A 12,500-nucleotide genomic window follows, 5' to 3' on the forward strand; every position below is an offset into this window, starting at 1 on the left:
TGTGTGTGTGTGTGTGTGTGTGTGTGTGTGTGTGTGTGTGTGCGTGTGTGTGTGCGTATGTGTGTGCGTATGTGCGTGCACGTGTGTGTGCGTGTGCGCGCTGAAGCGTGTGACAGCTGCTTCCAAGCGGCTAGACCCAAAACACACCTGCCTACGTGACCTTTTTATACGTGTGCTCAAGACACTTCAACTTCTCACGTGCGTGCGTGCGTGCGTGCGTGGGTGCGTGCGTGCAGGTGGGAGTCTGCTGCATCTGAGGAGCTGTCCATCCCCGCTGAGCTGCAGAAGCTGTTCCTGCGCCTGCAGACGAGCAAGCAGCGCTCCGTCGAGACAACCGACATCACAAAAAGCTTTGGCTGGGAAGGCAACGAGGCCTTTCAGCAGCACGACGTGCAGGTGGGTGCGGTCACCTGTGTGCATGGGTCCTTGTGTGCATGGGTACTCGTGTGCATGGGTGCTTGGGTGCTTGGGTCCTTGTGTGCATGGGTCCTTGTGTGCATGGGTGCATGGGTGTGTGCATTTGCGCATACTTGTTTGCGTCTTTGCACACGTGCATGGCACCAATGTTCTTGGCGATGCTGGTGATGACCCATTCACTCACGCCCAACACATATTCTCACCATCCCTCCCCGCGTCAACACACACACACACACATCACACACATCTTCGTGTACACGTGTGTGACGAGACAGGAGCTGCTGCGTGTTCTGTTTGATGCGCTCGAGGAAGAGTGGCAGGACACCCCGCTGGTACGTAGCCCTGCCCTGAGTGTGCTCTTCATGCACTAGGTGGTGGGGAGAACGGCTTGCATGGGTCATGGTGGTGCAGTGTGTATGTGTATGTGTGTTTGTGTGTGTGTGCGTCTGTGTGTGTGTGTGTTTGTGTGTGTGTTTGTGTGTTTGTTTGTGTGTGTGTTTGTGTGTTTGTTTGTGTGTGTGTTTGTGTGTGTATTTGTGTGTGTATTTGTGTTTGGATGACTAAAGGGCTTGGAGGAAGCATGCGTGCTGCAACTGACGTGCTTCGTTGCATGTACATCTGTGTGCGTGCGTCTGCGTTTGTGCGTCTGTGTGTGGATGCGTGTGAATATGGCGTTCTCCCTCTCCCTCCATCTCTGTGGCGTGGTGCCTTGCAGGCGACGACGATCAAGGACCTGTATGAGGGCGAGATCCACGATTACGTGTCGTGCACAGAATGCGGCTACGAATCGGCGCGGACGGTGAGTCAGGCGGAGGTGCACAGCGCACAGGGCATTGCAGACTTGTGCACACACACACTCACACAGACACGGAGTCACAGAGACAGAGAGAGACACACACGGGCACAGATACACACGCACGCACACACACGCACGTACTCACGCCCACACACATACGCTCACTGCTTGCAACAATTCTTTCATCTCCACATCCCATGCGATCACGACAATGCCGGCCGCCCACAGGACAAGTTTATGGACGTGCCGCTTGTGATCAAGCCGTTTGGCAGCGAGAAGATCATGACCAGCGTGGAGGAGGCCATGCACAAGTTTGTTGAGGTCGAACGCATGGAGGTCAGTGCACGTGTGTGTGTGTGTGTGTGTGTAAGTGTGTAAGTGTGCAAGTGTGTAAGTGTGTAAGTGTTTGTGTGTGAGCGTAGACGTGCAAGTAAGAGACTGCATCCAGTTGCCACTGTGTGCGTGTGTATGTTTGTGGCGTCACGCAACGCGTTCACCACTGGCTGCGTGTGTGTCACATATCAGGGCGACAACCAGTACCACTGCGAGCGGTGCGACAAGAAGGTGGACGCCCTGAAGGGCCTCAAGTTCAAGAAGTTTCCTTACCTGCTTACGCTGCAGCTCAAGCGCTTTGACTTTGACTACACCACCCTGCGTCGCATCAAGCTCAACTCAAGGTGCTTGTCCATGTGCTGCCGGCTGTTCTTGCATTGGCATGCGTGCCAAAAGTCGTGTATGCTTGCGTGCATGCGTCTCTGTGTGTGTGTGTGTGTCTGTATGTGTGTCCGCGTGTATACGTATGCTTAAGTGTGGCCATTTCATAACTCTACATAGTGTTCTGGACTGTGAATTTGTTACCATTATCTTGCATCTAATCCCCCCCTCCTCCACATCAACCATCCGCACTGCCTCAGGTTTGAGTTTCCGACAGAGCTTGATGTGAGCGAATTCATGCCGGGCGCACAATCGTCACAGCAAGAGCAGCAACTACAAGAGCAGCAACAAGAGGAGCAACAGGAACAGCAGGAACAACAGCCACAGGAACAACAGCCACAGGAACAACAGGAACAGCAAGAAGAGGAACAAAACGGGGGCAATGACACCAACACAGCGCCAGGATCAGCAGCATCAGCGTCAACCACAACAGCAGCAACGGCAGCAGCGGCAGCAGGGGCGAGCGATGCGCCCGTGAATGGCGACAGCGAGATGGAGCACGAAGACGATAACAACAGCGGTGGCGACGATGATGATGATGATGGCGACACGGGCGATGGTGACATCCGTCATGACGACAAGAACCACGCCACATTATCGTCCTCCCCGCTGACGTTTGAAAAGCTAAAGAAGGAGAAAGAAGGTGGGCGAGGCCACGGTGTTTGCGTGTATGGTTATGCATGAAGGGTCGTGTTGTTTGGCCAAGTGCTTTTCTGCTGTAGTTCTTACCCCTTTCCCCTTTTCCCTGTTCCCTTCTCCTCCTGCTCTCACTTCTCCCCACCACTTGCCCGGCCACGTGTGTGCAGCCAAGCGGGCGGCTGCGGTTGCACGTGGGTGCGTGTATGAGCTCTTCAGCATCATGATCCATCGCGGCAGCGCCCTCGGCGGCCACTACTACGCCTACATCAAGTCCGTCCCGTGTCCCTTGTGCTCGTGTGTGCATGTTCGTGTGTGCATGTGCGTGTGCATGTGCGTGTGCATGTGCGTGTGCATGTGCGTGTGCATGTGCGTGTGCGTGTGCGTTGTTTGTGGTTATGTGTACGTGCGTGCGTGTGCGTGTGCATGTTTATGTGAGATTGCGTGCGCAAATGCATGTGCATGTGTGCGTGCAAGTGCACATGTGTGCATTTGTGTGCGTCTGTGCATGTGCTTGAGTCCTTGCTCATATTTCGCCCCTTCCCGTCAATGCGCGCGCTGGTGTGTGCAGGTCGCTTGACGACGGGCTGTGGCGCTGCTTCAACGACTCGAGCGTCACCGTCATCAAGGAGAAGGACATTGAGGACGCGTTTGGTGGCAGCCAAGCGGTTCGTCACAGCACTGCATGCGCAGACTGGGCAACAACGATACCGTCACAACACGACCTGCAACAACACAACCTGCGCATGCAAGACAGTATCAAACACAGTGCCTGGGAGTGGGCGATTGCGTCTTCCCGCCCGCGTCTCCGCTATTATGCGAAGCAATGCCAATGCTCATCTCAATGTGCACCGTTTGCACGCGCTGTTGTATGTGTGTATGTATGTGTGCACGCGCTGTTGTGTGTGTGTGTATGTACACATGTTTGTTTGTTTCTGGTGTCAGGCGTACGGGTGGTCGTCGACGAGTGGGTACATGCTCATGTACCGCCGCATCGACCCTCAGCGAAACCAATGTGCGTACATATCCACATGCGTCACACGACATTTACGCCTCTTGTTCTTGTTCATGCGTTGTCACCACGTGTGTCTTGTCTCTCACACACGTGTCGTCGTCTCATCCTCACGTGTGTGCACAAATGTCCTCACACGTTCGCACGTGCGCCTTGCACTTGCACAGCGTTCTCGACCTACGACGATTTGCCGCAGCAACTCAAGAACCTGAGTCAGCAAATTGAGCAACAGGAGGTGTGACGCCCTCGATCCGTGTGTGCATATGTGCATGTGTGCATGTGTGTGTGTGCATGTTGGTTTGTTCGATTTCGAGTGGTGTATGGCCATTGCTGACACGCACACACATACACACACATACACCTTCTACTGCTTCCGCCCACAGAACCAGCAGCGCGAGGACCAGCTGCGACAGGAGCGCACAATCAGGGTATGGTGACAAACATACACACATACAATAGGGCTGTTTGTAGGTCGTGCGACTTCTATTCGTCGTTGACCCTTAACGCATGCTCATCACACCTCACCTCGCACGTGCTGTTGCCCCAGTTTATGGTGTGGAACGACGCTGCGGAGAAGCAGACAGTGACAATTGAGCGAACGGAGCCCCTGTCGTCCCTCCTCAACCTCACCCTCGAGGTCTGGCAAGCGTGTCGTGTCGTGCCGTGTGTGCGTGTGTGTTGTGCATGTGCCTGCGTGCGTGCCTGCGTGCGTGCGCGTGTGTGATGTGGCTGCCTTGCTTGTCTTCCTCCTGCTCACCTGTAGCTGCGCACCCACTTACCATCTCATTCACAATCACTCTTAGGCGTTTGGGATTGACGAGGCGTCCAAATCGGAGTATCGCCTGTGCCGGTACGACATCCACCGCAAGCGCTTCCTCACCGCTCTCACGGACCTTGTACGTACCTTGCTTGCACACATGCGGGCTCGTTTTGTCTCGACGTAACATTTGTGGTGTCGTGATTTGCTGTCTTGATGTGCGTGTGTTTCCGAGTGCGCTTGTCTCCACGCCAACTTGAACCATTCACAAAAAAACACAAAGCACATGCACCCACACAGACACACAAACACACAAACACACAAACACACACACACATGCACCCACACACACACATACACGGCTGACATGTGTGAGCACGCTGCTGCTCATCGTGTTCCGTCATGCTGTCGGTGTGATAATGTTGTTGCTGTAGGACAAGCCGCTTCAGGAAATGGGATACACAAACAACTGGTCGACATTCTCCATCGGTTTGCAGCGTGCAAACAGTGACGGCACTTTTGACGAGGTGACTCGCCGGTCTACTCATTGGTCGTGCGTTGTTGTGATCGTGCGTTGTTGTGCATGCTGTGTGTGTGTGTGTGTGTGCGTGGCCCTTGTGTCACCCGCGTCTCCCTCAACATGTGCACATGTACCCCTCACGCGTCCTCTCCCCGACTGCGCCCGTCGCCACGTCACGGTGTGTGTCGCGGCGCCGCCATCATTGCCAGTACGACCCGAACGCGCTCATGCTCCTCCTCAGGCACTTTGACCAGGAGAAGAAGGAGTTTGCTCCCCCAGTTCGCGTACGTCGCAGTTGCACGCACGCACACACACACACACAGATGTGTTTGCTTGCACTTTGCTGCATGCCCTGCATTCCTGAAGCATGTTCATTGACTTCCAAAACACCCCCTCCCCTTCACGACCACCACGACCAACAACAACAACAACAACAACAACAACAACAACAACAACAACAACAACAACAACAACAACAACAACAACAACAACAACAACAACAACAACAACAACAACAACAACAACAACAACAGGTGAAGGTGCGGATGACGAGCACGCTTGATGATCTCCTGGAAGAGGCCGTCAAGATTGTCGGCGGCGACAAGGACCAGCTCACCCTAATCAAAGTGCTCACCCCTTGCATTGGCATCTCCCGTCTGTGCATGTGTGTGTGTGTGTGTGAGGTTCCTCTTTGTCTCTGTCTCTGTCTCCCCCTCTCTGCTCTGTCTCCCTGTGCCATGTGACACAATAGCCGACTTCATGTTGTCATGCCCAATCTCTCACATCTGGTCACTTTGCTTCATGTCTTGTTGTGTTTGGTCGGCGTGTTGCCAGTCGGACTACACCACCCGCACCCTCCGTCCTGGAAGCCTCTCCCAACTCAACTTTCTCGCTGGCGGCGAGACGGTGCGAGTTTCCAGTGCACGCTGGTTGCGCGCTTGTGCGTGCGTGTGTGTGTGTGTATGTGGGGGGGGGGGGGTTGGACGCGATGTGTACGTCTCTTCAAGTTTGCGTGTGGACCTTGATACCCGTGTTGCGTGCGTTGTCGCGCTCCCCTCAACGTCCACCTCACCACGTGCTGCCCTGGCTCTTTTCTCTCCGTTCCGTCGACAGATCTTCTCCACGTTTGAGGACTTTAGCGACGAGGCCGGCAAGATGTTGGACAGCGACACTGGAAAGGTGCAGTTGTTGCTTGAACTTCCTGTTGCCATGCTCAGTGTTTCCCACCGCAACCCATCCACCCCTCTTCACCCGCCGCCCCCAGTCACCAGTCACCAGTCACCAGTCACCACCTCACCTTGCATCGCCACTTGTTGGTTCTGTCCGGCCGCCACCAGGAGCTTGATCGCCGCCGTAACGAAATCCCCGTCAACATCGTCCTCGACGAAGACATTGTCAAAGGAGGTGGGAAGCGACGTGTGTGCGTGTCTGTGTCTGTGTCTGTGTGGATGTGTGTGTGTGTGTGCAAGTGTGTACAAGTGTGTGTGTGTCGTGAGGGTAATCTTCATCGCCTGGCTGACCAACCAACACACGAACCAAACCTCCGCCCCCTTCCAACCACACACACACACACAAACACACCAGGTGCAACACACTCTGTGCACGTTGACAAGCGCATGTCGCTGTACGACTTCAAGGAGAAGTATGTGCAGCCGCTGCTGGACGGATTGTCCACCGACGACTTTCTCGTCTTCCGCAAACGCGTGTACAGCGGCACGGAGCACGTCACTGAACTCACTCGCCTCAAAGGTGAGCAGTTGCAGTTGTGTGCAGATCGACAAGCGCATGAGTTTCCTCGTTTGGTTTGGTTTGTTTGTGGTGTGTGTGTGTGTGTGTGTCAAACGTGCATGCGTAATGGCTGCTTGGCTCGTCGTCAATCTGTTGTCATTGTTGTTGTCATTGTTGTGGTGGAGGAAGTTTGAGGCGGATGAAATTGCGCTCACCACTGTTTTCCCTGTTTGTCGCTGTTGGTCAGATTCCCTGGACACCAACTACATCGACACGTACCCAGATGTAAGTGCCCACTATCACAGACGCCGCCGTGTTTCATGCATGTTGCTGTTGCTTGTCCTTGGACATTTGCATCCACACACGCACACACACACACACACACACACACATACACATACACGCACGCACACACACGCACACACGCAATTCACCCTCATCCCCATCCCCACCCTGATGCATTAGGTGCTGATTCGCCGCGGAAAAGCGCTCAAGCCCGGGCAGGTCAAGACCAGCATCTACCTCTTCGACTCTGAACAGGAAGTGCGTACGCAACACGTATGCGTGATGGGCGTGTGTGAGTCGTGTCTTGTGGCATTGATCCTTTGTGCATCTGCTTTTCTACACACACGTACACACACACCACATGCACGAATGGGTGCTCGCCCTCATGGGCTCAATCTCCACTTTCCGAAAGCAGGAGGCGCCTGAGTTGTTTGAGGAATTCCCGGCGACATCAAAGGGCGACATGGCCGACTTTGCAAAGGTTTGGATTGCGGTGAATTGGGCTCGCGTCCTTGACATTGATTTGAAGTGATGATGTCGTTGCTGTAGTGTACGCAGCTCTTGTTCACACTTGCACGCACACATGTGCACGAATACAACCCCACCTTTATTCACATGCGCTCACACGCTCCCACGCACGTCCATACACTCACCACTCATCGCCCATTGCCGTGTGCAGTCTGTTGCTGACGCCGTCCGGGCGAAGAAGGAATCCGACCCCGAGTGGACCTTCAAGGACCTGTCCGACGACCCAGAGAGGTGCACAGCTGATGGGACAGAATGTGTGTGTGTATGGAGAGCGTCGTGATTGTATGCGATTGTATGTGATTGCACGTGATTGCACGTGATTTGTGAGATGAGCGCGAAGCGCGATGTTCAACAGTGAGTATGCGCAGGCAATTTCTCTTGTTCACACGCACTCAACCAACGACACATGTCCACACATGCTCGCCCTCGCCAGGTATCGCATCTGGGACGCGACGGCGTACATGCGACCGCTCAAAGTGCTGCGCAAGACCATGCAGCTTCCCATTCTGTATGCCGGCAAGTCGTTTCTGGTGCAGGTGCTCGACAAGCCAGACACGGCGCTGGACATTGACCACAAGGTTGTCTTTGCTCGGCGCTTCACGCCCTCCACCATGGACCTCGGCCCCTTGGAGGAGTTTGTGGTTGATCGTGCTGGCGGCGTGCCTGCGCTGCAAGAATCTGTCTCTGCCGCATCTGGTATTCCCGCAGAGAACCTCGAGTTTGCCTCCACGCACATCTTCCCCTTCAAGTCGGACCCGTTCTCCCTCAGAGACATGCGGTAGGGTGTGGTGTGTGTGTGTGTGTGTGTGTGTGTGTGTGTGTGTGTGTGTGGTGTGTGTGTGTGTGTGTGTGTGTGTGGTGTGTGTGTGTGCGTGTGTGTGTGTGTGTGTTGCGACAAGCGCGTTTTGCACAGCCTGCAAGCCGATTCACCTCCTCACCAACTCACCCTTCCCGCCCCCACCTTCGCTTCCGCCTTCTTTGGCTGTCGTGCCTGCATTGCCGTGCCACCAGATGGCTGGTTCCCACCGGCTTGTATCAGCTCTCCTGCTCCACAGATGGATCCGGCTTTTACTACAGAGACAAGACGTGAGTGCTGATGGTGGTGGTGTTGTTGTTGTTGTGGTGGTGGTGGTGTTGTTGTTGTGATCGTAGTTTTCCTTTGCGTGTGTGTGCGTGCGTGTGTGCGTGTGTGTGTGCGTGTGTGTGTTTTGTTGGGCTGCCGTGATGTTGCCTGCGTCGGTTGTATCTCACAGCAATGACGCCCGAGGGGGGGGGGATTCGCTGCTGCAGGGACAAGATGAAGGAGTTGACAGAAGAGGAGGAGGAGCAGCTGAAGCGGAAGTACGCGCAGAAGCAGAACAAGGTGCGAACATGGCACCACAAGGAAGTCGGCATCGTCATCAAGCGAAAGGTGAGCCATCCAATGCTGCGGTTGTGCGCTGAACCTGGTTGTCTGCGCTTGTCATCCTTGTTTTCCTTGCGGTTTCTCTCTCTCTCTCTGTGTCACGATGTACACGTCAATACTTCACACTCACTGACTCCCATTCACACACACACACACTCGCATTCACTCACACACACACACACACACACACACACACACACACACACGCACTCTCTCTCTCTCTCGCATTCACACACACTCGCATTCACTCACTCTGTGCAGAACAAGCGAACCCCCTCAAGCTCGTCCAAGGCGGAGAGCGGGGACGGTGACAACAGCAGCGACAACGGCGGCGACGAGCAGAGCAGCGCATCAGCAGGCGTGTCCATGGCATCCAGTCATAAGGACAGCACAAGCGCAAACGGTGATGGTGGTGAACAGCAGCAGTGCGCGGAGGTTGCGGTGAACGGGACCGCGGTTCCAGTTGTGGAGGACACCGGGGAGGAGAGCGACAAGACGGATGATGACCAAGTGTTCGAAGACGGTGACGGCACGAACGGCGACGATGCCGCTGAGGACGGCAGCGCGACGAGCCACGGTGCTGCCGAGGTTGATGCAGAGCCAAGCCAACACCTACAGCAATGAATCTGGGTGGTGTGGTTTGGCGCTTGGCTGTAGTTTTTGGCGGCTGGTGTTGCTGGTTGCTGCCGAAGCGTTTGCTTCCCTTTGCTGAGAGGTACGATGACTGATAATGAGTGAAGTGACCTGTGATTGATGTAGACTTGTTCCCAAATCGTGCAGGTGTGTGTGTGTGTGTTGTGTATCTCCCCAAATAAATTGATCACACAACAAGTGCGTGGTTGGCGTGCGTGCAGCGGTGGATGCGGATGCGCAAGCGGGATTGGTGAAAGGACGGTAGCTGATGGGGGAGTTTAATTGGTGGATGAACGCGTGCTGAAAACAACAACAAGTTGGCAGGATGAATGAACACATGCACTGGTGTGATGGTGCGCCAGCGGCAGAATGGAACATCCACCAACAGCACAACAAAAGCAAGGAAAAAACAAAAAACAAAAACAAAAAACAAACAACGAAACCCGAAACAGAAGCAGGGAGAGGGGAGGGGACGTGTATCGTGGATGGTGATGGTGTGCCTTCGGCTGCGGCTACACGGGGTTGTGGCAGAAGGGGCAGAAGTTGTGGCGGGAGATTTCACCCGCAGATGCGCGGTGCTTGCACTGAGGGCAGATCCAATACTGTGTGACGTGATGTGTGTGTGTGTGTGTGTGTGTGTGTGTGAACGAGCGAGTGAGTGAATATGTGCGGGCGAATGGGTGTGTGCGAATGAGTGCGGGTGATTCGATTAGATGAAAGTGGAGGCGCAAGAAAGCAGATCAGCATGTGCAAAGATGAAGGAAATGAAATGATGAGGAAACGAACCTCGAGATCAACCATGGAACGGCCAGAGGCGATTGAGGGGAGGAAGTTGAACGAGCAGCTTGCACACGATGTTGCCCTGTTGGTGGGGATGATGAGTCATGAAATGTAAGCAAGTGCACGATATCATGTCGCGGTGTCAAAGGTGAGGGGACAGAGCAAGAGTAAAATCACAACAAGCGGACAGGTCACTTGCTTCGCGACCGACATGACCATCGCCATGCATCCACACGTTCGTCATCATCATCACAACCACCCCCACCACCAGCAGCATGCATCCACACGTTCGTCATCATCACCATCATCATCACCAGCACCAGCACCATCATCATCACCAGCACCACGACCACCTCCTTCACCACCAATTGCGCACCAGTCTGGGTTCTCCTCTTCGCAGTTGGTGCAAGTGATGGTGCCGGCAGCAACGTCCTTGGGCGGGTGCTTTGAGAACAGGTCAATGGCAAGCGACTACAGCGGGGAAACATGGAGTAAGAGGAATGTGTGAGGCGCTGAGAATGATGAACGGTTGTTGGGAGAGCTGCAAGAAGAGCAAACGCTCAGGCAAAACGCAACACACACACACACGTGCAAACGCACAAACACACAAACACACACACATGCGCAAACGCACACACATACACACACGAACAAACACACACACACACACACACGCAAACGCACAAACACACAACAAAGCACAAAGCACAAAGCAAACCTCAATCTGCTGCCTGGTCTTGTCTTCCTCGGCGCCAAGGGACTCCATCTTGATAAACGCCTTTGAACAGAGCCCGTAGTTGTTGGTGGCGACAGCGGCAAGCGCAAGCACGCTGTACACCTGCAGTGGCGGCAAGATATCGTCGTAGTCTGACAGACGCACGGCCGTGCGAAGGGCCTCATTGTACATGCCCGCATACAGCTGGCGCTGGCTCAGCAGCAGGAAGTGGTACGCCTCAGCGCCGCGCCACGGGTGCTCGAGCATGCGCGCGTAGCTCTGTGCACACGCGGATACAGGTACAGGGCGCAGGATGGTTGTGGGTGTGTGAATATGAGCGAGTACGAGAGAGAATGTGAGTGTGAGTGTTAGTGTGTGCATGGGTGAGCCACGTTGAGCGCAAAGTCAAATGGTAGAGTGAAGACGTGCGTGGACACAGCTCAACATGCACTTCATGCACACATGCACACGACCAAGGAAACACCATCCCCAAACAAACATCATGCAACGTCTCAGCTTGCTATTGCGTGTGCACCTCTTCAAGAGCGTCCTCCTCCAAGAGGCCTTCGAGGACAGAGCGCGTGGGGTCCGAGCCAGAGCGCTTCGACTCAATGTACTGCTCAATCTCAAGCGCGCCGAGAATGTACAGCTGCTTGCACCTGGTGAAGATGAAGGAGATACACGCCGTGTTGGTGCGCATGTGTAGGGATGAAAGAGTGAATGAGGGTGTTGAATGAGAGAGTCTGGGCGTCTTACACGAGCCATTCGTGTCAATCAAGGTGGTTGGACAAAATGAAGGAGACACACACGCAAACACATGGACACACGCATGGAAACAGGTACAGACCTGAGCGGGTTGCCCTTTGAGGAGATCTTGTCTGCGAGCTGGAAGAGGTGCTTTGCAGCATCCAGGTGGTGCTTGGCCTGGCGGTAGAGCTGTGATGATGATGACGACGACGACGATGACGATGATGATGAAGGGGGGGGGGTTGGGAGTGAGGTTAAAATGAGCTGTAGGTGGGGCAAGGTCCGAAGCACAGGTGACGCACACAACCACAGCGCTGGCACACACCGATTCACTCCAACACGCCGTCAAGAGTGCACACATCTGCAAACACATATCCAGATGTATGAAATTGATTGTTGGTTGTTGTATTTACCTCGATGGCCTCGACAAGCTTGTCCTTGGAGAGGAGGTGGGATGCGTACTTGGCAAGGAGGGCATCAATCTCCTTGACGTTGTGCTCGTTTGCAAGCTTGACCGCCTGATCCCATTGGTTCAACTCCACGCACACGGCAATGGCACTCTTCACCTCGCCAACCTTCACGTATGCCTTCACCGCTTGCGTGCACAGGCCAACCTGTTGTTGTTGTTGTTGTTGTTGTTGTTGTTGTTGTTGTTGTTGTGAGCAAGATAACGGGCCTGCAGAGAGGTCAACAAATGTGCACGTACGCGCGCACACATACACACACAGACACAGGAGCAAACAGAAAAGAAGGTAACTCACGGATGCGAATTTCGCTGCAATGTCGCGAAGAAGCTCGTCGCCCTCTGGGAGAATGTAAATCTGTGG

The 12,500-nt window shown here is 54.4% G+C and overlaps 2 protein-coding genes across 2 annotated transcripts in view; one reads left to right on the forward strand and one right to left on the reverse strand.

The window, feature by feature from the left end:
* The window catches only part of PTSG_05545 (uncharacterized protein), an 11,819-nt gene extending 2,193 nt beyond the window's left edge, over positions 1-9,626 (forward strand). Inside the window, exons 6-33 of the mRNA XM_004993356.1 lie at positions 237-396; positions 693-749; positions 1,133-1,216; positions 1,442-1,549; positions 1,739-1,890; positions 2,128-2,570; positions 2,734-2,836; positions 3,135-3,231; positions 3,509-3,578; positions 3,743-3,810; positions 3,959-4,003; positions 4,123-4,212; positions 4,379-4,471; positions 4,767-4,859; positions 5,062-5,136; positions 5,386-5,478; positions 5,687-5,758; positions 5,966-6,031; positions 6,190-6,256; positions 6,437-6,601; positions 6,828-6,865; positions 7,046-7,123; positions 7,281-7,346; positions 7,545-7,624; positions 7,827-8,171; positions 8,405-8,479; positions 8,684-8,804; positions 9,060-9,626. Coding sequence (XP_004993413.1) covers positions 237-396; positions 693-749; positions 1,133-1,216; positions 1,442-1,549; positions 1,739-1,890; positions 2,128-2,570; positions 2,734-2,836; positions 3,135-3,231; positions 3,509-3,578; positions 3,743-3,810; positions 3,959-4,003; positions 4,123-4,212; positions 4,379-4,471; positions 4,767-4,859; positions 5,062-5,136; positions 5,386-5,478; positions 5,687-5,758; positions 5,966-6,031; positions 6,190-6,256; positions 6,437-6,601; positions 6,828-6,865; positions 7,046-7,123; positions 7,281-7,346; positions 7,545-7,624; positions 7,827-8,171; positions 8,405-8,479; positions 8,684-8,804; positions 9,060-9,422 — 3,367 coding nt within the window. The 3' untranslated portion in view covers positions 9,423-9,626. The remainder of the gene's footprint in view (positions 1-236; positions 397-692; positions 750-1,132; positions 1,217-1,441; positions 1,550-1,738; positions 1,891-2,127; positions 2,571-2,733; positions 2,837-3,134; positions 3,232-3,508; positions 3,579-3,742; positions 3,811-3,958; positions 4,004-4,122; positions 4,213-4,378; positions 4,472-4,766; positions 4,860-5,061; positions 5,137-5,385; positions 5,479-5,686; positions 5,759-5,965; positions 6,032-6,189; positions 6,257-6,436; positions 6,602-6,827; positions 6,866-7,045; positions 7,124-7,280; positions 7,347-7,544; positions 7,625-7,826; positions 8,172-8,404; positions 8,480-8,683; positions 8,805-9,059) is intronic.
* A 67-nt stretch (positions 9,627-9,693) lies between these two features.
* PTSG_05546 (WD repeat-containing protein 35) overlaps positions 9,694-12,500 on the reverse strand; it is a 9,449-nt gene continuing 6,642 nt past the window's right edge. The window contains exons 18-25 of the mRNA XM_004993357.1: positions 12,435-12,494; positions 12,087-12,287; positions 11,774-11,862; positions 11,462-11,585; positions 10,930-11,205; positions 10,588-10,682; positions 10,218-10,293; positions 9,694-10,033 (exon numbers count right to left, since the gene is read on the reverse strand). Of these exons, the coding sequence (XP_004993414.1) occupies positions 9,944-10,033; positions 10,218-10,293; positions 10,588-10,682; positions 10,930-11,205; positions 11,462-11,585; positions 11,774-11,862; positions 12,087-12,287; positions 12,435-12,494 (1,011 nt within the window). The 3' untranslated portion in view covers positions 9,694-9,943. The remainder of the gene's footprint in view (positions 10,034-10,217; positions 10,294-10,587; positions 10,683-10,929; positions 11,206-11,461; positions 11,586-11,773; positions 11,863-12,086; positions 12,288-12,434; positions 12,495-12,500) is intronic.

The sequence above is a fragment of the Salpingoeca rosetta genome (genome assembly GCF_000188695.1).
Source record: "Salpingoeca rosetta unplaced genomic scaffold supercont1.13, whole genome shotgun sequence".
NCBI classification, from domain to species: domain Eukaryota; class Choanoflagellata; order Craspedida; family Salpingoecidae; genus Salpingoeca; species Salpingoeca rosetta.